General features: G+C 42.2%; 1 protein-coding gene across 2 annotated transcripts in view; it reads right to left on the reverse strand.

Moving 5' to 3' along the window:
• Positions 1-27,389, reverse strand: part of LOC143898974 (uncharacterized) — a 56,777-nt gene that overhangs the window by 26,020 nt on the left and 3,368 nt on the right. For both annotated transcript variants that reach the window (XM_077408849.1, XM_077408848.1), the window contains exons 2-3: positions 9,510-9,900; positions 5,818-5,961 (exon numbers count right to left, since the gene is read on the reverse strand). In XM_077408849.1, coding sequence (XP_077264975.1) covers positions 5,818-5,961; positions 9,510-9,900 — 535 coding nt within the window. The remainder of the gene's footprint in view (positions 1-5,817; positions 5,962-9,509; positions 9,901-27,389) is intronic.

The following is a 27,389-nucleotide window of genomic DNA, read 5'->3' on the forward strand; positions in this document are numbered from 1 at the left end:
TTGCGCTGTTTAATTATGAAAGTTTGAGTTCTAAAAACAAGACTTTTTTCCTCTATTTACCCGAAAAGTACAAAAATATATATCCGTACCATCGCAGAATCGAGTAATTTAATTACTACATTGCAATTTTTTGCTCGATTAATTTTTATCTCCGGGGAAAAAAAATGTATTCCTTGGAAACCATGGAAATGTCACTCATCGTCCGTATCATCGTCGGTATCGTTCGAATTGATTAGTACATGTATCGTGGGACGGTTTTAACTTATTCAGCACGCGCGGTATGCACCCAACCGCTATAAATCCCCGAAGCGACGTAATAGTTACGATCGCGATAACTTCGGTCGCAAACTGCACGTCTCGCGCACGTGACGTTATTCATAAAGTGATTCCATCAGAGGGAATCGCGCCAACGAGAGGAAAGTCCGAGGAAGCCAGCGAGGACGAGTCTCTGTCGCATTTGATCCGCTCTCAGGTCCGATCGGCCGAGATAATTTAACTTTGTGTCCACATTGTACGACTGCCGAGCGCAGCTTCGTCCACGAGGATCCGCGTCGCGACGCGTGTACCGCCCGTGCGCCGCGCCGCCGAGTCGCGGGGCATTATCTGCGGATTTACGCGCTCGCGATAGCACGATAATTTACGGGCAATCGCGGCCGCAAATGCGGCGGGGTTGCACGCGTTGGCGAAGCCGGTAATGCGATCGGAGCGACATGAATCTTTAAGAAGATATCCCAGGAGCCGCGCTCCCCGACGGATTCCCGCCTCACTTCTCCGCCGTGCGTACGTGCCGGAACTTCTTGAGAACTTTCGCTTTTGCCGCAGTGGAACGACGTCAAACGCTTCCGCTTACCGCGACAGGGTGGGACGGCTCTGGGTTCTGGGAGTCCCGCGAAGTCACAAAATTCATTCATAGGAAATAAGAAGGCAACCTTCTCGATTGTCAGGCAAATCAAATGAATCCTTTCGCCGCGATTGATCGCCTTGCTCGATTGCCTGGCAAACGAACGGCGATCCTACGAGTACGAGTATACGTTTCGATCTCGCAAGGTACATATGCTAGTTCATTTGATGCCGTTTATATACTCGTACTGATACTTAAAAGGCTTCATAACATTTCCTAAAGGTCTGGTGCTTCAATATCAATAAGAGAGCGCTTCAATAATTAAATCAAAATAACTCGAGTACTGTCGATCCCCTTACGAAGGTTCTACGTTATATTTGGTATACAACAGATTTCATTTTATCTTATCGTAATTTATTTCAATAATTATTTGTATTCAGTTAATCGTTCCTTAACATTTCTTAACGCACGTATGATATCAAACTTTTAATGCGGCATCCAACGCATGCATATATGTTTTCACATAATTTCTGCTTCGTTGGATTATCCTGATACGATTTTATCGAGTCGCTCTTCAAATAATGCAAGCGGAGAGCACGCATGTCAAAGCTGACTATCACATGGTCCTGCTCAATAAAGAGCTAATTCCGGCCTAATTAAATGCTGCCTTTGGTCGCCGTATTTAACACTCACGTCATCGATGTGTGTATACGTGTGCATGGCATTTAACGTAGATACTAATTACCGCTATAGAAGGGCTCTCAGGGTCTTCGTTTTGACGCATACCCAGACTACTATCGCGTTCCATAACGAACGAGAGAGAACGTCAACGTGAAGCGTATATGTATATAATGCGCGGATACCACTGTCTTTCGTATTCGTAGAAACAGAGCCGCGTCCCGTTGAAACGGCAGATATTAAGCTTCGTTTTCATTTGACTCGCTCTATACGAACACGCACCTCTAATTACCCGTTTAAAAATTTCTGCCGTTATTTCACTAGGTATCGAAATTATGTACGTCATCGGGAAGAGAAGGAGTGGCGAGCAATTGAAGAGCTACATATATATATACATAACAAATGCATTTTACGTTAACCGCCTGGAACCTTGAGAGTCGGCAATCTTGAGAGTCTGCCGGCGTGGAGTGAATTAAAGTGTTATTAAAGCTGTTGGTGAACTGATCGCGCGGAAGGAGTGGCAATCTCCTGCAAATTACTTGAAATTTGAATATCGCTTTGTTCCGACGTACTCGGTCGCGAGTGCGCGGCCGACGAGGGCATCCACTGCGCTTAATAGAGTTCTTTCTTCGTCAAAGTTCAACGGATTATACACGGCGCGATTAAGCAACGGCCGCTATCGAATCTCATTTGCAGAACAGACGGATCGATTAATTAAACGGGACGTCTTCGCAAAATCTCCTTTCGGTCGATCGCTGTAATAACGCGTAAATTTCTGCCAGTGAGCCCTCGGCGAAAAACCGACGTTAACCACGCCAATCGCAGCAGTAACGATAATAGTTACATCAGCCACGATAGCCGCGTAACGATAACGACTCGCTATTAGCGTGAATACAACGTGACATACAACGACTTCTTAAAGTCGCTGTTCTCGGGCGTCGAATTTTTCGCGATTATATTCGCGGAATAAGATTTCGCTATGAGGAAAGAAGTTTAGTGGTGTTTTATGGAAATTTCTTAACTGTTGTAATTTTATACAATAAATCGCGCGCGTACGTTGATTCATTAATCTAGTGTCTCCAAAGTATCAAAAAAATATTTAGGAACACGTTTTAAGATTTTTACATCATCACTTATATGATTCAAACAATGGCTATGATAATTGTTATAAAAATAACGGCAAGCTACGGCAATTTGTTTATCATCTTCATTGTAACGCTACAATTGTGATGATATAACGAGCTATATCAACGGTGTCAATGCAGCGCGGCAGCGCCTTGTTAATCTGCGAGAATGGAATTTTTTGGAATAAAGAAAATGAACGGCTCCCCGCGCGCGCAATCTATTTAATAGTATATAGCGAAGTGTTCGCAAACTTCTCGCTCAACTTCCTCTTTCCGTGCTCTTTTTCTCAGCAACATACACCTCGAGCAAGAGCGACTTCCAAATCGTGCGACTAGGTCGAAAATTCATTTTCATAAGAAATGCAGAAAGAAGTGTTATACGAAAGAGAATCGTGTTTTTCCGGCAGGAAAAAAAATGTCATCGCTCTGAGAAGGACCGTGTTGAAAATAATGAAAAATCGCGCGCGTTATCAACGACGCCGCGCGCGTCGCATTATCCTTTCTCACAGAATTGCGGGTAAGTTGTATCAAGTAAAGTCTCAATGCGGGGGCGGATAATTTCACGCGCGGTTCACACGATTCGCGATCGACGACGACGGCTCGCGAAACCGTATCTATTCTCGTAACGGTACGCGGAGCACGCGGATTCGAGCGGTTCAAACGGAAAAGTAATTTCCCTCGGAAATATCCCCGGGACGAGACTGCTTCGGCGATTATCGAGATTCGCATCGCTGCCTCTTTTGCCATGGTCGGCCGGCCCGCGGTCCGGCTCCTTTTTTTTTTACAACCGCGATTTTCGTATACGACCACGGAAATATTTCTTCTCCGAGCCGGATTTAAATCCCCTTCTTGCGAATCGCTCTCGGCGCATTAACAGAGTCCGGGCCCAAGAGTTAAACGCGCGGGAATCTTTTTCCGCGCGCCGACCTAATATCCTCAGGTGTCGGGAATTATCACTTTCGGAGCTTCGCTAAAAAACACGGGTGCGCTGCTTGCGCGAGTAAATTCCATCTCGATGCTGGATAATGCCTGTCCCCGAAACAATTTACTCCCGCGACCGTAAATACTTCGTTCTTTGGAACACGCAGAGACTTCGATTTACACCCCCGCGATGTTCTTAAAAGGATTTTAACAATCGTTCCGCTTTTTTCTCTCAATTCTTTTGTCGCGAGCGCAGACTCGACCCAGAAAGCGTCGAATTTCCCCCCGAAACTCGTTTTGTCGAGTTCTTTTTCGAGAGGCTGCGAGCGGTCGTTTATCACCGCGGGCTTTATCTCGTAATTCTTCTGATTACAGAAAAAATGACTGGTAATAGCCAACCGTTGTGGAGCGGACTAGCAACAGGTACGAGAACTTGCACCATTTGGCGTCAATACGCCGACTCGTTTCCGCTCTCGAATCATCAATAGCAATTTCTCGACAGGAAAAGTATTGATACAGTATCGTCTGTTGTGTAGGATTCCAAACAGTTTTAGTATTTTAAAACACACACAATCACTATACAAAAATCGATAATGATTACATAGTCTGATTATTCGATGCATCGCAGGTGGATTTCATGAATAAATAATTTAGAGTTTTCGCAGAAAAGCTAATGGATAGCTAAAGAAGGTACCGTGATTTAAAAGATATCTACTCCTTCCCATTTCACTCGTCCCTGCTTATTTTCGCCGGATAAGATATATGTTCCGTGCCGAAACGGTGTCCCGGTCATAAATACGCTATCGGAAATGTTTCGAAAACCGTGATTCGCGCCACATGTAACGAGTTCGTTTGCGAGAGAGGTATCGACGTGGATTTCGCGCGGACCCTTTCGTCAGACAATGAAACATTGCTGCCGAGCGTAAACACGGAGGGAAAGGCCTGAAGAAGCACTGAAACACGAAGGATACGTTACGTAGATCCTAGCGCGGCCGCCCACAAAATTGGAAACAGTGGCGTAAAGAGATGGAGTTCGGGGCGAAGGTGAAGGAGAATCCTCGGGAATCAAGTAAGAGCGTGGAAGAGAGGATCGGCCAGTGTCGGAGGATCATAATAAAGGGCTCGTAATAAAGGGGTTCCCTCTTCCCAGAATTTGTGGCTATTGTCGGAACGTTTCGCGAGAATTAGCTGCAATTAAGTTGATCTGCCGACGGGCACGAGATTGCGCCTGGACGACCGTGGAAATGGGTGAATACGCGAGAAGATGGGGTAAACTTTTAGGCGTCGTCGAGTGATACTACCACCTCGTTACTAACAGCTCGCTTCGTCGCGCAGGCGATGACTCGGGGAATACGGGTGCACCTTATTTTATGATTATTTCGTAATCCCGATGCAACTCGCGCCGCGGAAATAGCGATTTAACGTTCGTGCCCGGATAACGATCGTTGGCGTCGCGATTATTTTGCTTAAGACGCTGCGTCGCACGGGCATTTGCGAGCAAAATTAAGGTAACATGAGATAAAGTCATACGCCGCATTGCATAAATTTATACGCATTATCATGTAACAGTTATAGTAATAATATATTATAATGCAATGCAATCATATAATATAATAATAAACAGTATAGTATTGATAGATCAATATCGTCAATTTCTCCTTCAATCTGTTCATATTTCATTTGCGAATATTGGTCAATCAGTATTTCATTTTTTTTTAATCAGATATTATATTACCTACGTAATCTATTCAGCGACACGTGGCACATGAAGAGGAGTTTTCAAAATACGCAGATTGAAAAAACAAAAAGCGTGGTATCGCGCGATATCACCAGTGGTCAATACCATCCGTTTCGATAAAATGCAGCGCTTAAATCTTCATCGAACAATTCAAATGTCAAATACAATTACGTTACATATTGCCTAATTTCTCCCTTCCTATATTAATTGGATAAATCCGATGATAAACGCTAAATTCAAAATAAACACTATATTGCGTATTGGTAAATTGCAATATTTTAATTTCCACCGAGCTATTCGAAATAATATAAATATGGATTGCATATCAGCCTACCTTCTTCCCTTGATTGAACAAGTTCGACCGTAATTATCAATAATAATATATTCATTTGATAATATTAGATAATACGATCTTTTCAAGCGTCCAATACAACGGAAAAACATTGCCGTCCAAAACTCTTTCCAACTTTAATGAGTAATCTAATTGTAAGATGGATAATAGAGCTGCCGCTCACCGTCAATGTCGATTTCCTGCAGCATCGTTCTCAGCTCCTCCGCTCTCGCAAATTGTCCCAAGGAACGCATAACCCTGCCGAGTTCTTCTTTCGTGATGGTTCCATCGCCGTCCTTGTCAAACAGCCTGAAGGCTTCCCTGAATTCTGGGGAAAAGGAAAAGGAAAAAAAAATCAGCGCGAGTAGCACCAATATACGTTTTGCTTTTCTTCACTGGAAATAACTAATATCAACTTCGACCTTTCTCGGTCCCCGAAGAAAATCGTACGGTCGCGCGTAAAATGTTCCGTCATATTGTTCTCATTTACAATTTTCGAGTAATTCTTCTCTAATCTGCTACTTCTACGATAATTAAATTGGGCATTATGCGCTTTGAATTTTTCACTTCACTTAAGTATCCCGACCGACCACTAACGTCAAGCGTCCTCTCCGGAATTGCCCTTTCAGAGTCACCGACGGAGTCGGTTAACTGACTGAGGGTAGCTGGTGGTCGAATTCCCGGAGCGAATTTGACGAGATACGTGTACAAGCCGGTACGGATTCGGCTCGACGGTGCTTGACTCGATCATTTAATGGCCTCGTTTCCCGCGCCGTTGGTTCTGGCGATGCACGATGCACTATACGCGCGCGTATCCACGCACAATTGCCCGTTCGCGAACGGAAACCACGGAGTCGCGATGTAATCGACGTGATCGCGTCTTACGTCCTTATTTATAGCCGCTACTCGAATCTTGGCTTCAGATGCGCGCCGCACGAAATACAGTTACGTATTGTCTTGAATTGCGCGATTTCAGCGATCGCATTTGGCGCAGGAATCAACCGAGGCTAGGATTCGGAACGGGATGTGGAGAGAACGATCCTTCTTCTTTATCTACGGACTTCCGCCTCGTCGGGGATGGTACCGCTCTCGTCATCTCTGCTTCTTTCTTTAAATTTCAGTCTCCACAGAAGCTTCGAAAAAAGCTGTCGCCAACTGGTAGTTCATATATCGAAATCCTCCCAATTTACTACGCTACTGTGGCTTCTTTCCAAGAATTTTGATCGTTAAACCGCATGCACGAAAAAGAAATTTAAGACTGTGTCTCAAGACGAGTCTCATCTGACAATTGTGAGTTTCTCAAATACTGAATCGCGATTACATAAATGATTTCACGAATTAGTCTATCTATTAAATCTATCACATTTTTTTTTTTAAACAAGCTCCTCAACAAAAACGAAAAAAAATGCCGGTCTCAGAATCGTTTCATTACTGTAGTCGACTTTGTTTATGATCTTAAGATTTAACTAATTAACTCTAGTATCAATATTTCGATACTACAGATTGCATTGATTAAGTAATTTTAAATAGCATTTTTGAGAAATGTTGAAACAAACTACAAAAATAATTGTAGAATAGGCAGATATTTATTATAACTTGAGGTAAAGATTAGCGCGAGAGAGGGAAAAATCTTTAATTAATTTTATACTTGTATAATTCATTTTATATATAACCCTTAATGGTGGTATTTCTTTCTCTCTCTTTTATTTCCTCTCTCCATTTATCTATTTATCTACAGTTCTATTTACGGTGCCAATTGGTAAAGCGGATAATAGTGTAGTGACACGATAATTGCTTTAAGAGAGACCGTTTTACGAACGCGATAAAGACGTAACAGTTCTCCGGAAGAAATTACGCTCGCCAAAGTACGTATCGGCGAAGTATACAAAGACACGTGATTTTCTTAGACATTTTTCCACGAACAGGTCTTATTGTTAGAAGAAGAAAATCAGTGGGAAAAAAGGAGAAAAATCAGTAGAAAAAGACGGGTTTTTCAAAATAGACTGAAGAATGAAATTTAATATGCATAAATTTTATCTTTATGAATCGTGAGATCGTGCTTTCAATGAAGTTTCGTGGAATATCTTTAATGTGATGAAACTGAGGGATAATCGATCGCGCCGTATATAAAGTTACGCTATTTAAAACAAAGTTAAACAAACAGCTCGTCTATAGTTAAATGAGTTTCGTGAGAACTAAAATATATTATAAGTCTTATAAGTTGTATTAAAAATATTGACGAGTTCCTTTTCATTAATAGCATTGTAGCTTTGAAAGAAAGAACTTTGTTCAGAGCTCGTAACGACATTGTAATAAAAATTACCAGAAGATTGGTTATTCAGTTTCGTCGATAAATACGTTTGAATTAATGTCATCTCGCACAAAACTCTAGCCACGAAATGGAAAAAAAGATATTTGAAATGGAAGAGAAAATCGTCCATCTCTATTCGCATTTTCGCGTTGGGTTCTTTTAAAAAGAAATTGAAAGCATTGATTCTTTGATTAAATGGTTTTCCAGATTGATTTTGTGGACCTGCCACAGAATACATTTACGGACGGCTTAGTACGAATAATTAAATGTAAAAAAAAAAGCGATGAGCACCACAAAATGTGAAACGTTATTACAGGCATTACAATGCAATTTGTTTGACGTCGATCGAAGAAATCGCTATTCATCCACTCTGACGCGAGTGGAATGTAATGTTCAACAGCGATGTTTATAAAGGCATAAAGAAAAACAAGTCGCATGCATGATGGACGACGTGTGAAAATTAAAAAAAAAAAAAAAAAAAAAACGCAAAAAAAACATTCGACATCTGCGTGACACCATGTATGTAAAACGCGAAATTATTTATCTCGTGTGCAGATCTGATCGATCAATTGGCCCGATATCCGATTCTCGAACGTGCACTCGTCGTGTACGACGGCGATAACGGCGGGGAAAAATAATGGTCGCGCAATGTTGAATGAAGTCACATACGCCGCGGCATAGCCGAGCGTAGTTTTATCGGGATTAACGAAGCGATGACACCAAACAGGCGAGATATTCCGTTTACCAAGCGTGCCAAATTGAATCCGGCGCCGTGAGTATCTCCATCAGCATCTGACGCGACGATCAAAAGAGTACAAATTTGCATTTTGCCATGCAAAACCTGATATCATAATATAATACGAGCTGATAAATATGAGAGGAAACTTTGCTCGCACATCGCTTGTAAACGAAATTGTTGTTTAAACCATGTTATTTTTAATTATTAATATTATTACATTTATATTTCCCTGCCGTATAGTCGCACGAGTATTCGTTCGAAAGACGATTTTAAAGAGCGCTTCTTCTTGAGTTTGAAAACTTCAATTTTTGAGAAAATATTGAAGAATCTTATATCATAATAAGGTAGATAGATTTTCGATATTAAATGTTTAGCATTGTGATATATAGGATAGTGGGATGGAATAGATAGTCCTTGTGAATAAAATTAATTGTGCGAGAAAAGTTACTTGCCCCTTTCAGAACGAATAAAGGCCGTGACGGATAAGTCTGATATTTCACGTGTCGCGCGACAAGTTTTTCCGGCGCGTGCCGATTGGCCATCGGACGGAGAAAATTCCCGAACTCTCGAAAAACTTGTTCTCTCTGTCAATCAGCCAAAAAACTTGCCACACGACAAATGAAATTGCCCAAAGTCCAGACGAGATTCATGGCGCGCCATTTGGATATCGCCATTCGGCGTTAAAAAGAAAGAAAGAGAGAAAAAAGCAAATTTTGGCATTATACCTTTATTTCCTCTTTCTCCCTTCTTCTGACGCTTTCTGACGTCTAGTTTGGCTCTAATGATGCAATCGGACTGGAAAGAGACATTTTAAATCTCGACTCACCTTTCATCTGCGACTTCGATATGGGCGTCTTGTTGGACGAAGAGTGACTCGCCGACGATCGTTTCGGCGAAGCCGGCAGGGACAGCAGGACGTTTGCGGAGAGCGGGGTTCTGACGACGGGCGGCTCGTCGCGGATGGACGACGAGGAGGCGGCCGTGTCCGTCGGCCGGGTTAGAGATAATTCTTGCGGTTCCTGCTGCCGTAGTCGCCGACGTTGCAGATTCGGGACGTCGGCGACGGAGCACGATCCCGCAGAAACGTAGATCGGTTGGATCGGCAGCGCCGACGTTGTCACGGCCATCGTCATCGACGTCCGTGGGGTGCAGTCCAGAGGGCTGGTGCCTTCTCGTTCCTCCGCGCTGTTTCCCACCGCGCCGCTGCTCTGTCTCGTCTGAAAGTAATCGCGGCCTGAATCTCCTAAGTTTTATCGCTCGATACGAATTATTTATTTATTTATTGCGCACTCTCTCTTTTCGTGCTCCGAACAAACGCGATAAAACGCGCTCGAAATTAGATGCCCGCGAAATGTCGAATCCTAAAAGGGTTTCAGTTTAGAAAAGGAATATTCTCATAAATTTGACTGTAGGTACTCTTAGAAACAAATTGATCAATTTTATCATAAAGTAAAAAATAGAAAAATATATAACTGATAAAGTTATAAACTAATCATATACTCTAATATTTTAAAATTAAAAAACTTACAAAAAGTGAAGTTGATCAATTTGACTTCTAAGAGGCCCACATTTCAGAGAGTATTGGAAGCACATGAGGGATTTTCTTTTGCAAAAGTGCGCTCTTCAATTTCTACCAAGCGCACGTGATTTTTCGAGCTAGCTTTTCTAAATCTTTGTTTCTTCAGCAAACATCTCATTTCTTCACCAAACAATACATTACCTTACATCAACATTTGACAATCTTGATATAGAACTTTGCGCAGCTCTGAAGCTCCAAAAGAAAGAAGACGTTACGTTTCGAGGATACTTTTCGGAGAGGTACTTTAAAAGACTCACTTATTTATAACCTTTCAGTTTTTTCTCTTTACAAGACTTTTATATAGGATCGACTGCTATAACCGTTAACTTATAAATGTGTCGTTGAGCGACAGACGAATCGCTCAAAGTAAAGCCACTTTAATATTTAATCCATCCGTGTCAGATGCTGTTAGGCACGAAACGTGAAACTTCTAAGGCAGTAACACATATGCGGCAGTATCGTGCAATTTGACGACGAGCTCATTCCGTCGTTTCAGAGAGCGTCGGGCTTTATCAATGATTAAAATCTACTTGCATATAAAACGCGTCAATATACGGGAGAGACGCGATTTTAATTTCAAAAACTAATGCTACGTCGGAGAAAATTTTTTGACATTTATATATATTTCAATAAAGCGAAAAGACGTAAAGAAGAAGAGGGGAGAAAGAGAGATCTATTAATGAGCCGAGCTTGTCGTGCGGCTCGTATCCTCGTCATTTCAGATCTCTGCGAGGTCGGCGATCTATCAAACCGAGCTGCGCTCATCCCGCGATAAGGGCGGAAGTCGATTTGGATGAAGAGGCCGTGCTTCATTATCGCGAAAGTTCGCGAGACGTTGACGAGCGATGATTAACCGCGCCCCCGAAAGAATGTAATAGCGCCCGCGTATCCATCATTTAAATGAGGGAGCATCGCAAGCGCGCGGTGTCACTTGGTGGCTCGATGTGAAATGCACAGACGTCATTTCCCGTTTTATTCTCCTGTCCCCGGGGAAGGAGAAGAAGGAGCGGTGGGATTCGGCAATAACCGTCCGCGAAACTACGAGCCACTGAATCGCCTCGTCGGAATTGCAATACTAGTTCGCGACCCGAGTAAGAATCGCTTCAATCTCACGCGAAAGCGGCAGCATAGGTACCAAAAGCTCCGCAGTATGGAGCTTTAGTCAGCGATGAATGTCGTTGTTGAGACGTCAAAGCGATAAAGTTTGCGCGTTAAATTATACAACTCAAACTCACGACCCGATGAGACGAGGGGGAAACCTCCCTCTCGAAAATTACATCGCTCGGACGCGACTGTTTGCGTAACCAGAATTGTCGATAAGATTCGCGCGGAGGGAGAGAGAATGAGACGGAATTAAGACTGTTCTCGGAGTTTATAATTGAGGACGAGCACGCGCGACAAATTGGGAGGTAAATAGCGAACTTGAGACGCGCCCGTCTTATTTCCCGCCTTATCTCCTCCCAACGCTTCCCGCGGGTCTCGGCTCTCGGCGAAGCCAACCCCCGGCCGAGCAAAACACGTCGCTCGCAACACGAACTCGCGTAGACGGCGCGGTATCACCGGGAAACATATTTGCATTCCCGGGAAGTCGCTCCTAGGGTCAAAATGCATTTAGGTTCTTCTGGATGGAGAACGGAATTGGAGCGACGTACCGAGACAGACGTGTGACTGTCTTCCCTTAACTACCAGCGGAGTCACGAGGTGGAAGTGAGAAACTTCCGACGGCAACGCGACGGTTCGACGAAGCGAATCAAATTCGAGCGCGCCGCGAACGCTGTGCGCTATCTGCTGAGAGAGAGAGAGAGAGAGAGAGAGAGAGAGAGAGAGAGAGAGAGAGAGAGAGAGAGAGAGAGAGAGAGAGAGAGAGAGAGAGAGAGAGAGAGAAAGGGGAATATTGTCGACCGCGGGGGTGGATTAAAGTGGTTATGCACCGCGGGCGAAAGTTTCGGTGTCGAAACCGCACGAGAGAGAAAGTTTCTCCGGACGTCCGGTAATAAAAGCACGGTGCTCGGTGGTACGGAGAAGAAACTTCCCCGGAAGTTCCCGACTCCTTTTCTCGTTTCTCCGGGCGCGACACGGCCGGGCGCTGACAAAATTGAATCCTCGTTAAAGCGCCGTCACGTTTCGCCGATCGACATCGACACTTTCGTGTCGCTCGGCAGCCTGGATTCCTTCCTCCCACCCTCAATTCCTTTCCTTTCCGCCAATTTAAATTACATTTCATTACGACCTTTGTAATTGCAATGGTAGAATACCGGGCACTTATTTGTCCCACGGAGAGAAACGGGTAACTCTCTCTGTTTGCGTTAGGCGGAAACCCCGGATTGCCGGAGGACAAGTTCAGTATATTTTTTTGCGAGAGAGAATAGATAATAAGAAGAATATCATTTGCGCATGTTTTGCAATAATTCGCTCACCATGGATCTTTTTAACGGTATATTTTGCAGTTAAGTTGCTTCATTATAGATTGCGAATAACAAAGGCAAAGTTAATTTCCTTCTGCTATCGTGCCCCCGACATTAATTAGCTTGACAATGTTGTTTATCCCCGCGTGCATGCAAGGAATTATGATGCAGATTTTTAATGGCTGTTTTAATAGCTTGTATTGGCGCTTAGCCAAGATTATGCGGCCGCTGCCCGTGTCAAAATGTACGCTTTTATGAGGGCATTGTGTCGCATGGTCTTTCGACAGATTAAGGACTATACCGTATCCGTCTATCGCGCTTTAAAAAAAAAAAGCGACGCTAATGGGGAAATTACACGAATCTTTCGAGTAGACGACGCTTCGTCTCGCAACCTGCTATAATATTTTTATAGCATTTATTTTAATATCGTATAAATATCAGATCGAGGATTCCGCTTTAAAATTATGACTTATTTACGGATGCGCGTGCATAAAAGTAATGTATAAAATTGCATAAATGCATACCTACTGTAAATATATATGCAAAGAGATTCATTTGCAAGTTTCTGGAAAGTCAGTGAGAGTACGCGAAATTAAACACGTTGCATGTTAAGATGGTTAATCCAAACGATATTAATATCGTCGCTTTTGACGAAACGGGTGCGAATCGTAAACCTGCGGCTGGTACACACACATTCCGCACATTCGTCCACTCGAGTATGATATGTCACGGACAAAACGGTATCGGTTATCGATGAACGAATGTATCACAGTCGATCGCATTTCGCGCTTTCTCCTGCGAAGTAATGATTTTCGCTTCATCATCGTCGCAATCGTTGCTGACAGCCGGTGAGTCGGTTACCTTAATGAAGGTAATTACGAAGAAGTATGGTCGTACAAAACGGCTGTAAATTTTGACCACTATTAATCGGCTTTTAAACGGAATATAAAATTTACATATTTATCTTTTGTAGAACTTCCCACGCAACTGTATGATAGAAAATTCCGAATATCTCGTTCTTGTTCCGATAGATCGTCAGATTTTCACAATTGCGTTTATTATGTCCTCGACAAGTTCATCAGAATAAATTTACAGTGAAAGTAAGGGATAAAATATCGCGGGGGTGATTGAGAATAAGAAATTAATTAACGAGTGCCACGCCAGTGCCACGTCAATTTCTTGTCGCTGTAAGAGCTGGATAAATGCTATCGTCTTTCTACAAGTTTTTAATTTTCACGTTATACTCCCTGGCAACGATTAAACGTGGAAAGAAATTACGTTAAACGCCTGCTTGTAAAATTAACTGAAAAATTTGTTTTCCTTTTTTTTATTTACTCTCGCGAAACGAGAAGCCTCAGCAAGTTTGCGCAAGTTCCTGTTTGCGATTAAAATTTTGTTTAAGTAAGTGTACAACGTGAAAAAACACGACGGGGAGGAGCAGAAATGTTCACCGATATAAATTACATTAGATATTTTCTAGGGCATTATGCATTATGCATTGCGTCCCAAAAGCGACGATATGATTCCAGCGAAATTCTCTTATTTAAAGGACTTAAAGATTTCTTGAATGCAAGGATGCGCGCGAGTAACGTCAGATAAATGGCACGTATTTTTACCGAGGGAGAAACGGGAGAATAATCTAGTCGCATTTTTCTGATTTCACGAATATATACCGGTTGGCCGACGAGCCGATGTGCATTTTTGTTCCGTGACTTTTCGAGCGTTTTCCGAGAATTCTCCGAGTGCCGAAAGGATGGTAGCTGCACACACACACACACACGCACACACACACACAAAGACACACATAGACACACATATTTCTCTCTCTTATTAAATTACCTCCATAAACTGGGACACTTTTCGAGTGATATATATCAAATATGTGGGTGCTTTCGTCCGCAAAAATGTTTGGCACACCTGCGCTTGTAATCACGATGTGAGCCGCGTTTTCCGATACGCCGCGCCGTGTATGCATTGAGTTAAAATAATTCAATAAACGGGCGCGCACGCATTCCAATAAATCTCAATTATGCGTTATTATTGAATTCATATTCTCTATTCTTATTGATTAACAATAATAACACTGCATCAAAGTCGGCACAAACACGTGCGGCGCGCGATCGTGTCATCGATGCGGAAGCAATCGTTTTACATGGTTTGATTGCAATAATAAATAATAATACGCGCGTCCGCCTACAGCCTACACGGTTATCGCGCTAATTTAAACGTGCTTTTATTTTGTTCACATCAGGGAAGAGAACATCGTATTATCATAGTTGTCTCTCGAAATGAGTTGCGTCGGCAGAAAATGGAAACTCTTAATATTCAATTCCAATATCTGAATGGTAATTTATCTTCGCGGGACTCGTTTGGCTGATTCATAATCAGTTTAGCAAATCAATCGGCCCTATTGTTTCCCACAGTCTAAAATTTATTCAGACTCGTCGCTTGAATTTACTCCGAACACATCGTTCTCAGATCGAAATTTAGTTCGCGATTGATTCGAGGAAGGAAAGAAGAAAAGGGATGCGCGTGAATGCATCGGAGCCTCGCTACCTTCTTGTCCATCGCCCTTAATTCCCTTCCGAATACTTCGCCGCCCGAAGGAAAACTTCGTTAACGTCGACGACGACACTAATTGCTTCGCTTGATTCTTGTCAAGCCGTGGGATAGGTGAGGCAAGCCGCGCAAGAGTATAGATACCGCATCTTGTCGTTGCGCAACGGCTGAGACCACGACCATTATCGTCGACCAACCCCCGCCCCTCGTTGCACTCGTGTCGTGTGCCACTCACGTCCCGCTAAAAGTAGCGAAACGAAGGGAAAGGAAGAGAGAACGACGAGGGGCGCGGTCCAACTCGAAAGTCCGATCGCGGGGTGCTGACGTTGGCACCACGTTGCATAAACATATACGTGATCGGATTGATTCTCTGGTCGGATGCCGAATTGGAAATGCGACGTTCGGTACGGACGGGTAAACACCGGCGCGAGCCGAGGACTGACGTATCGAGGATCGATGAGACTGGTAAAACGTGTGAGCACTTGAGTATGACCGACTCGAGTATGATAAAAAGACGCGAATAGCGTTTGGCGAGATCCGTTAAGTTCCGCTGATTCATAATGAATCTGATCTTTTCAGATTTTCGTTGTGAGCGCCGACATTCTTTTATAAAACGAACTGGCGCTCCGGCGATAGAGCTCCGAGGATTAACATTGGAGATATGACGATTGGAAACTGAAAGAAATTGACGATTTTTATTTGGTCTCAAGTTTTAAGCCACTTGAATTTAGATCGCATCTAAAATGATAATTAAGCGGTAACACACTTTTCATTCCAGCGACTGGCACAGCTCCAGCCCAAAGCTCCGCAGTTTTGCGCAATTTAGAATTGTACTTCGTTCTGATTAAACATCTGTCCTTCAAAATAAACTTTCGCCCGATCGTCAGATATATCAGGATTAATGTTGTTAACGCGATCCGACGCGCTCGCTCATAAATCAGCGACTCATCATTTATTCTTTAAATAAATCATGAGCGCACACATTAGTATACCGCGATGACGAGCGATTTTGCAGCAGAGAATCCTCTCATCCTCTCCCGCCACTCAAAAACCCAAATACGCTCCGTAATTTGTTGCAGATCGGGCGGAGGGGAAACTATTTTCGCGATGGTAACGTTATGTAGCATCTGCATAATGCATGGCAAATAAGAGATTTCTCGAATTAACGTTGTACATTCATCACCTCTCTCGCGAGACTGAGGCGCCGGACATTATGATTCGTTAAATCCACTGCGAATAGACGTACTGCGAATAAGAGGCTTTGTATTCGCCATTCTTATATCTTTTTATATGTTTTAATTATGTTACCGTACAGCTAACATGTTTCGTTGCAGCTGAAGACAGTTTGTAAAAGAAAAATCAGGCGCACGACTTGGTTGACTATTTTGTAAACGCTATGCTCCACAGCGTTTTATGAGTTATCTCAATTCATTCTCTTGAGAATAGCACGCGTCAGAGTTGGAGTGGTTTCTAGTTTTCTTACGTAATGCTTTTTTTTTTCAAGAGAACGAGCTGGAATAACTTGTGAAACACAGTCAAGCAGCGTTTACGAAATAATCAGTAAAATTGTATACATAGGAGATAAAATGTTGCTTGGAAACATTTAAATGGAATCAGTTATGATGACTCAGGAGTTATTGTAATGCAAAAATAGCTGCAACGGAAGGAAACGAAATAAAATTTGTTATATGTCTGTATGAACTCTTTTTATCTTTTTTCGGTACGTTCATTTTTGAAGTATATCCTGCATATTTAATTAACTGTAACATACGTTAATTAAAAATTCCATTTTCTTTACATCTCGTAGTGTACGAAACGTCTGCAAGTGAGAATTTAAGTGAACGATGGATTTTCAAGTTTCTCGCTTCCATCCGATATCATTAATTAATGCAAAAATAATTAATTAGAGACAGATGTCATAAACGTAGTACATTTACTATTTCGCTTGTCAGTATAAGCTTCGGGAAAATTCCTTCGTTAGAGAATTAAAAAAACGCGCGAGTCTCCGCATGCGTATATATTGCATTTCACGGATGTTCCACCGTTCGATATCTGGATTTTCGGATCCAGTTCGGAGTTCGAATTTCGCAGTTCGGATTTCGGAGTTAAAATCAGGGCGAATTTTCATACCGGAGATTCCGCACGTGGCGTCCGCGGCAATTAGCGCGCCAGCCGCCAGGAAAGAAAACGTGATGCGGAACGGTTGAAGAACATCCGGAGAAGAAGTGCCAGCGTAGGTAGTGGAGAAGGCAGAAGAGAGGGGGGTGGAGAAGGAGGAGGAAGAGGAGGTGCAGAAAAATCGCGGCGGAAAAAGGAGATTTACGAGCGGCAGGTGGAGGTACGATAAGGCCCGAGTACTCGATCACGCTGTCCCGCATTTTGATTGAATGAGACGGCGCGAAGCGCAGAAGACACCGGCGCGGCTCATTTCCGCCCTCGCCGCGCGGAAATTTGCATGCCGATCAGCGATCGCGGCCTGCAACCCGCGTAGATAGCGGACCGGGAACGGGAGGAATGGGACCGTACGCGTTACAAGACAGCTAGGGTGCGCGGCGTCGTACCGCACCGATAAGCGTCGGCTTCGGTTTTGATACTCGCGACGCCGCGACGGGGACGAGCGGAAAATCATTGGAGAGTTATTGATACTCGGCTTACTCGATGATAGACGCGCGGAGATAAAACTCGCGGGATCGGGGTAGGTCGGAGTCGGCACGCGTTATAGCGAGTTAAAATTGTTTTCAGTATTATACAAGATCCGTTACGTTAAAAAGTGGGTAATAGCGTTTCTGTAATTTGCGGACCATGACGTATCTCGTCGACAAACGAGTTTTATCATTCTGACGACAGAAAACTGAGGATTGTAATCGGATCAGCAAATACCAGAAGATACGTTTAACATAGCCTTCGGTAAGGTCTGTTACGATATTGACCAACGAAGTGTAGCTAAGAGCGTAATTTATGCGCGGCAACGTATTTTGTCACGGGATAATTTTATCAGTCCCTTTTACATTTGTCTGCTCAACGAATCCGAATCGCAGTGACTTCCGGATCACCGAATCGACTCGATTCAATCACTGACACAATAAGAAATTATTCAACGGAGACGAAGATACAGAGGCGACCTGGTAGGTCAGCTTCCCAATCATTTCGCATCTTTCCTCGGCTTTCTCCGAGCGGCAGTGACGTCAATGGAGAAGCCGCGGCGCTCCCAAATTGACTGTAATACATCGGCTGATTAACGTAATGCGCGCGTAATACCGATTGTAACGATCGCGCGATACTCAATGCCAGATCTAAACAGTCGATCTCGCCGTGATTCGATTTCCCCCGTGTACCAACAGCGCGGTAGTTTAAGCATCGGCGCGTCGGCGGATAAGTAATTGCCTCTCGGGCGCGTTTTCGGTTTAACGCAGAAGCGCCACGAGGTGGTCCCCTCTCGGCGGATAGCCCCTGAAATCTCGGGGCAAAATTTACCAGCATTTTTCAAGATATCTAGATAAGACACAATCCACTACATCAGTCGTCAAGCACCCTATTAAGCTTGCTGTTAAGGCACACACAAAGCTCTCGTTTCGCTCCCTCGGCCCATTCGAGGGCTAATTCACATGAAGTTTTACAAAGCTCGCTAAAATTACTATATACGCCGTTCTCGTCGAAATTATGAATACGCCTCGTCCTTTCCTTCTTCCCTACCACCATAATTTCGAAAATAAAAGGAGAATATATTTAAAGAGTCTGGAATCGAGTCAATTATTTTTTCGAGAGCAAGAGCGATCGTATATGATGTCGAATTAAGAATTTTCTGCAAAACAAGTTGTATGATCTGATAAATTGTATAAAAAAAGTATTTAAAAAAATATAGACTGCACTATGCGGAATAAAAAAATTGGTAAAATTGAAAATGTTTATACGCTCGAGGAACATATTTATCGTAGTCGTTTTCGATTGTGGATATACGCGAAATTACCAGAAATTAACCGATTAATCACCATAACGGGGAGGACGACAAACGCGTTGAGGATGAACTCGTTAGCGGTGCGGTTAACCGCCTGTTTACAACCGATTTCGTGCACGACGCCATCGTTGAATATATAATTGCGATTTCGATAAGCCTAATGATTGTGCGCCGTAACATTCACAAACCGATCTGAATTGTACCTGCCAGTTATTATGAGATAGGATTACATTAGGCATAACATTGCGCTGTTTTAAAGATCGTAGTACTATTTGATTCATAAAAAAAGTAATTTCCCAGTTTCGCAGATCTAGTTTGATTATCAATAAAAATCGCGGACGAAAATATTCTCTAGAATTTTCAGAATTATACAGAATGTTAATAAGAATGTTATAATGTTAATCAGTAGTGATAGATAATGCAATTATTGGTAATTAGTCAAGATGAATGATTATTGTTAATTCTTATTAATAATTGAAAATAGATTTATACGTCTAATAAAAAATAATTTTAAAAAACTGAAGCATAAATTGATACTGCGAGATGTAAATAATTGGTCGTGCTGGAAAAAAGCAAACTACCCTCATGTGGAAAGCAAATGCCTATATATTATGAATAGCTATATGGTGAAGAATAAAAGATCGATTGAAAGAAAACACACGTCGACCGCTTGTCGACATTCTAGCTGACATTCTGTGTAGGCTTGGAAAATGAAATATTGTCGTAACATATACCTCGATACTTCCGCCTTCCGTCGACTATCCGCGAAATTATAAATTCACACATATATACTGCAATTATCTGATAATTTAAATAACGGCAATAATGATGGAAATAAAATCGATGCGGTATTATTCAGTATTATTAGCAGGGAATAAATAAATTGGCGATTTTTTGTAAAAGAGACGTAGCTCCCATAGAAGCGCAATAAAGCACGCTGGGCCAGTTTTATTGAAATATTAGTCGATCGCTGAGAGACTCGCGGTTTTCTGGTCAAAGTATATCGAAATTTATTGCAAGACTGATAAACGGTAAAGACGATATAATTCTTACCCGAGTTCATAAACCGTTGCACAAAGGATCTACTATTCATTCCTTAACAGCATTCAGCCGAAGGCTGAACACTGTGGCGATATAAAAGCGAAAGATTATAAGGGAACACGCATACCCCGAGCATTCAGTACTTTTTTGCTATTACTTGAACGATTTTTTACTGCAATCTTATTTCCAATGCATTGGCCACATATTTTTAACGTATATTATATGTAAAGTTCATAATATAGTTACAAATGTTACCAAGTTCAAGATGTGCGCTTAAAATTATAATTATAATGAATGCACGACTTATACGCCGTATATTTTTCGCTGATTAATCTGTTAGTTTAGAGAAATAAATTGCATAGTCCAACTGCGAAAATACGGGACACATTGTTGCGCGACAAATATTTGTTCTTCGCTTCGCAGGCACCTTTGCAAATGTAGTTTTTTTTTCCGCGCATTCAACATCGCGAAATTGCGTTACGTAATGCAATTTAATATTTTCATATGGAAGAGAAACTCGGGTATCCCGAAATCGCGTGTCGCAAACGATAGACGATAAAACTTTTCCTTTGGCAGAAAAATGTATCGCAATCAGAGTGCAACGATCGCTGAACCGAAAAGCGAGCAATTGTCAGAGATGTAACATCGTTTCGCCCGTTCGTTGCAGTGTATTTGTTGCAATGCGCTTAAAAGGGATATTTTATTTTCTCATACGTGCGATGCGTTGATAATCATCAAGTCACGTAGATTTTGATTTATATAGATATTGAATCGCGAAAAAGCGGATTTGGTCAAAATCCGCTTTTTCGTGTACAATCTTAAAATCAGCTTCCGCGCGAATCGGATCGACGTTTCAGCCGTGGGTGCGCCAAGTGCGAGATAGCACAAAAATCGCCCACGCGTTTCATATCGGAGACAAAAGGAGGCCGAGTGGAGTGCAAAGTGGGACCAAAACGGGGATGAGAACGGGACAGAGAGCGAGCGGGGTACGAAACTTTCAGAGAGAAGGAGAGATCGGTGCAACCATCCCCACCTCCGGTTTAAAATGCCACGAGACACCTAGTTGCGATGTATCTCGCAATTCTTCTCTCCTCTCTCTTCTCCCCCCATCGTTTCTCTCTCTCTCTCTTTTATATATCCTCTGTGTCCTCACTTTTCATGATTCCCGGTAAAACGAGGGCTTACTCAGCAAAGACTTTAAGGTATGTACCTGCCTGCAGCAGGAAGCAAGCATTCGAATGCAGCGTGATGCACCGCGGGGCGTACCTGAACCATACCTCGTCTCGTCGAGTACACGAGTAGCCTTGGAATTTTTGATTGCAACGTCGCGCGGGGGCAAGATATTTTCGGAGGACGTGGATCTCGTTTACTCGTCTCTTATCGCGCGAATACGGTTTTCAACTTCTTGTATCGACGTCAGAGTAAATAATATGTGATTCATGTGATAAAAAGATTGCACGGTTCTCCGTGCAATATGGGAATGACCGATATAATAATTCTATAATATAGAATATCGAGCAACAGGAGGTACGCGGCCGGCGAATAGATCTATTCCTGCAGGAAATACGTCGTTCTCGGTGTGTGCACAGGAAAACGCTTCTCCTGTGAACGCTCTCCTGTTGTTATCATTGACTTTCGCTTGTGTAGAATCCGAGTTATGAATGATGTTCAACGTTGTAATAACATCAACGATCAGAGCGAGAGCGAAAGAGAGGATGAGACCTCGGAGAGGAGGAGTTATAATTCCTAACTTTTGCCCGCTTTTGTGTCTCAGACGTAATAAATGCGGTTCCGTATAAAATTATGACGGGGGACGTCTCTTGAGTGGCCGTCGCGAGTCGAGCGACACCGAATGCGAGCCAGGCATCAAGTCGATCTAATTGTAAATGCGAGTCCGTTCACTTAACGCATTCATGAAAGAAATGTGCATTAAGACGTGGAAGAGGAAGAAAGAGAAAAAAAGGGTAACGTCGTGAAAACTTCGCAACGCGAAATCCGCTTTCGCGGTCGGCAGCGAAACAGTTTGCATGAATCTACCCTGATTATGTTAATTTTTCCTTTCTTCGAAGGTAGAATTAATTGTTCTTAAGAGTCCGTGAAAACGCTTGGACTTTTCACTGCCAAAACGAATTCGTACGATGCGTACGTGGAGTAATATTACGTTGTTATATATAAAATTGACAACGTCAGCTCGTGAACGTGAAGAAAAAAAGCATTAGGTAGCCTCGTGATTCCGACGGATGGTAGCATCGATTAAAGGCGTACTGTAACAAGTTAGTGGCCACGTTTCTATTATCATTACAGTGAACCTCATTCACGTCAAAGCGCGTTGAGTAAGTTTTTTATCGCGTTAACCATCCTGTCGCGTTCGCTGCGTGTTCCTTTCTATCTTTCAAACTGGAACGAACTCGGGAGTCATCCGCGGGCATTCGTTTTTGTCAAAATGCCGTCGATTCGTTATGCGAATCGGACTTTCCATTATATTAGATTGAGGAGAGAGAACCGTGCAATTTACTTAACGGAATAATCGTCACGTATACCTACACTCAACCGCGGATAATATTTACGGCTGCAATATTTCTCAAAACATAATATAATATGTCTTAGAGAATTAAATATGCGTTTACAATCTTGACGTTCTAAACGTGGTTCACCGATAAAATATAGAAATGTAGAAGATGCAGTTTGATCATGCTAATAACGAGATATCGATTGTACTTTTTCATCACGTATTAAAAAAAGTCGCCGATAAATAAATTAAGAAAATATTAATTTATTGTAATATATTCCGTAAACTTTCTTAACATATTTTAATAAATCTGTTGTCAGATTCTTGCGTTCAGATTCTCCGTTATGGCGACAAACAATTTAACTACGAAAATAATTTTCTCTTGATTCTGCGGTTTGAATATTCATGTAATTATGTGATTAAATCATATTATTCGTACAATCAGACGACGCTAATTTATGTGTAATTAAAGTACCATTAAAATTTTGCCTCTCTGCGGGAAGGATTTGTCCAGAACCTTCCGCAGCCCGTTGCAGTTGCCGTCCGATATTAATCAATTGGGTCAATTAAACTTTTATAAGAGTACGAGAAAGTGGACTCGGTTAAACGTAAGTTTGTCAGTGACAAGCGCACTCGGTACTTTTGTTCGCGCCACTTAAAATGGAATTATGAAATTATGGATCGTATTAATAGGGGCTGTAAAATATTCCCCGCACGATATTTTGTGACGACGTCTCCCATTCTATCAATTAGATCCCTCGCTGATTACTCAACAAGCATCGGAGGGGGATAACTTCAATTCAATTTCACAAAAACATTTTCCCATAAAAGAATCCCAATAACGCGATCTTATAATTCGCTACCTCGATTTGTCTGAATAAAAATTACGTTTATTGAATTGAACTTGTAGAACAGTGTTCAATTAAGACAAATATTCTGTAAAAATGCATGCTACGTCAATAAAGAATGTTTTAAGCGTGAAGAATAATTTGTTTCTCGCTCGTCTGCGAAACATCGCGAAAATCCTGCGAGAATACCGTGCAAGGACGATAATGATTCAGTAATGGCTCACATTATCCTCGCCCGTATATGGGGTCTTGTGACGGTATAATGGATCATAATGCACGCTGCCAACGACAGTGATGATCGGCCAAAGGATACGATGTGATTGCGCAGCCTGCTTACTCACGGTTCTCTAAATGTATACCTCGCCTGGTTTCTTCACAGCCGTTCTCGTGGCTTTCATAAAAAAAAACTTCTCGCGACGCAAAATAATCAATATGCCCTACATCTGCGTCGATACGCTTCAATATGTGTCAATACGATACATCGGTGTCGAAACTGATGTAGCCGATATTCATTTATAAAAGAGAACGCGCATAAATCTGCCTGATGCGTGAACGCGTGACTCGGGCAGATTTATGCCGAAGCACGCGGCCGAGGATTCTGAAATTATACCTCCCTAAATTTCATGTTATTACTATTTTTATAAAACATGTGGAATATTTAATTAACTCTTTATAGAGCGGAAACGATACGGAAAACGTAATTGGCGCGAGCTTATATTACATTACCCCCCGGGCGTATAAAATATAAATATATAAATTTTTTTTGCAAAAAAAAAGTTACAGTTTTCATTACATTTTTTTTTACTGAGCGGCAAAATATTACTGCTGTCCATTTAACTAATAAGCTGCCATTGTACGTGTTTCAAAACAGTCCGGATATAAAGCGATATATAGCAGCGTGTAAAAATGAAGCCGAAAGTGTACCCTATATAAAATACAAGCTTCATGAAGTATATTTTAAGTGCACGCTCGTTGAGAGAGAGAGAGAGAGAATGCAGCATATCTTTACTGCTTTTGCTCAAGATAATTTTAAAAAAACATAAAAATAGCGCTACACATCCGCGTATTTGGTTAAACGACTCGCGGGGAGCACAAGCGTTATGCGAGCTATATCCCACGGTACGATCGAATGTGTTAGAGCTATTGAATTCACACTGGGGCGACCACCAGATATCTTGATGCAACTCGGATAGCACCGGGCGATACTGGAAGAGGGTTACCGTTATACCGGAATGTGATCTTCGTGATCGAATAACAAGAAAATCCCGCTCAATTTCCCATTAAGTCGTCTTTACGCGTCACCTTTGTGCGACACAATTCCTAATGTAGCCCCGACAGGCTCGCTCCCGTGTGTCGTGCCCTCGTGTCTCCTAAGCTTATGATTTATGCGCGCGTTTCGCCGCGGGACATTTTCCAAGCGTGTCCTCATTTTCATACTTTGATGCGCCGCTCACCGTGTTTCTCGGGCGAAAATCGAATTCACGTGGTAAAGTACGCGCCGCGTGGATTGTTAATAATTAAGAAAGTGAGTTCGCGCATGCACCAACTCTCAACCAAGTTTTCATCGTCGAGCGTTTTCAGAGCGTCAACCAGACCAAGAGAACATATACCGTAACGACCGAGATGTTCTACTTAATAGAGTTAGTCGCCAACGCTTTTCGCCGAGAAGACGTCTTTGCCCATCCGGGAATTGCGCGCGCTGCTGTTAAAAGTATCCTAAACAGCATCGTTAATTAAAGAAATTGAACCACACAGAAAAGTCCCGAGTGGCTCTAAGCAAATAAATTACTCTCAGGGTGGTTTTACATATCGCTGTGTGATAAAAAGCGCAGCCCCTTGATTAAAATTAATGCGAATCTGTGATGTTGCTCTTCTCCGCCGTGTATATGTTGCCGTTAGTACTCGAGTTCTGTCAATACCCGATTTAAATATAAGTCAAAACTAGTTTTATCAAAGGCCTTTCGTCAATACTAGTATTAACTGATCAATTCTAGAAATAACAATGGACTGTCAGTGAAAACTACTGACTGAAAAATTGATTTGTTAAAATATGACAAAATATCCACATATGATAAAATATCCACCCGCTTTGTTAAAACAAGAGTTCATTATTACTTTTCCCTAATAGTTACAACTAGTTTTACCGAAAAACGTGTTTTAACGGTGAGTGTGCTCCGTTAAAACTGATTTTAACTCGTCAGAACGGGTATTAACTGAAAAATTTTTAGGGAATACCGGTATTGTTAAATATATTTGATTATTTCTAAAATTAACCAGTTAATACTAGTATTGACGAAAAGCTTTTGATAAAACTAGTTTTGACTAGTTAAATCGGGTATTGACGGAATTCGAGTTCTAACGGTAACATATAAACATGTCAGATTTTACTAGGTTTAATTTTTAATTTAATGAAATTAGAATGGAAAATATAACAATTGATTTTACGGATGAAGACCGTCGTGCTGGCGAGGGATTTCGACGCCTGGAAAATTCTTCGTGCGATTTTATATAAGACCAAGACGATAGACTTCCCCCCGAGAATTGTATAGTCAAGCATCAAAAGTGGCCAAGCATCCACGTCTCCAGTTTATGTCACGTAAAGACCTCTCGTAAACTATCTCCGACGATATATTGCATATACTTAAGTATGAGACGACGCGTTAAACAGTTCGAGTGAGTGCAGTCATAACGGCAGCAGTAAATAAAATAAGAATTCCGTTCAAATGGATATTAAAGTTATAACAAAATTACGACGACGACACAACTCCGAACCTAGTTCTAATGTTACCTAAAGTTTAAGTAAGACGCGCGACAACTAGTCTCTTAACAATGCAAGTCCGACCGTCGCGAATTCGTTCGATTTACGGCCATAAATCGCGACGCGGTATGGGAATGGAATGACCTATCGAGAACTATCTTTACATCGGTAAACCCTATCACAATTGACTCCGCAGACGGTATTTAGCGCCGGTGTCCCCGGTCGCCGGTCGTATCTGCGCCGCGTTTCTGCCTATTTGTCTCGTCGCATACGACAACGAACTCGGCCGGAATTTCCCGTCTGCGCGAGCGGAACGTAACGTCGCGCGATAAAGGCACTCGGGGTATGGCACCCTCGCAAAAGTCGTGGACTCGCCCCCGGGGGACAATGCTCGGACCCACCGTCCTTTCCGCTTCAGCGCGCCGTGCCTTCGGCGCCCGGCACGCACATGTGTGTGTATGCCGATCCCCATGTCGCCGAAATGTGTCGGAAAATGGAATTTCTACGAAGGAACTTTGTGCACGTGTCCCTCGTGAAGTGGCGCGGTCCAGATAACATCGCCGACGCGCGTATACGAGTTGTCGCGTCTAAGAGATACATATGCAAATAACATCGCATGCAAATATGTCCGTTACGCCGAAATTGTTGATACCTTCAATATTGTTAGTTTTAAGATATCATATATTGAGATAGTAGTAATTTCTCATGTTCGCGAGCATAAAATTCGTTTATTTGCAAGGAATGCAACGAACAAAAATTCTACGAGGCATTGACGCGATATATGTGTTAGAGAAAGACGAAGTAATATGTTAGATATTTTCTGGAAAAAATCGTTTCTTGAAATTGGAAAAATATCTCTTTATCTTAAAGTGGAATAAGTAAAGAGGCAAATTGAAAATAAGAAATAAATAAGAAATGTTAAATTAAATATGAAATAAATGTAATAAATAAATAAAAAAACAATAAAAACCCGTTATTTTAAAAACATATTCTTTTCTCATTATATCTACTTTTTTATCTGACTTTGATTATATTTAATTATTATGTATATT

Source organism: Temnothorax americanus, unplaced genomic scaffold, assembly GCF_048541705.1.
Source record: "Temnothorax americanus isolate GAGA-0224 unplaced genomic scaffold, ASM4854170v1 Scaffold25, whole genome shotgun sequence".
Lineage (NCBI taxonomy): Eukaryota > Metazoa > Arthropoda > Insecta > Hymenoptera > Formicidae > Temnothorax > Temnothorax americanus.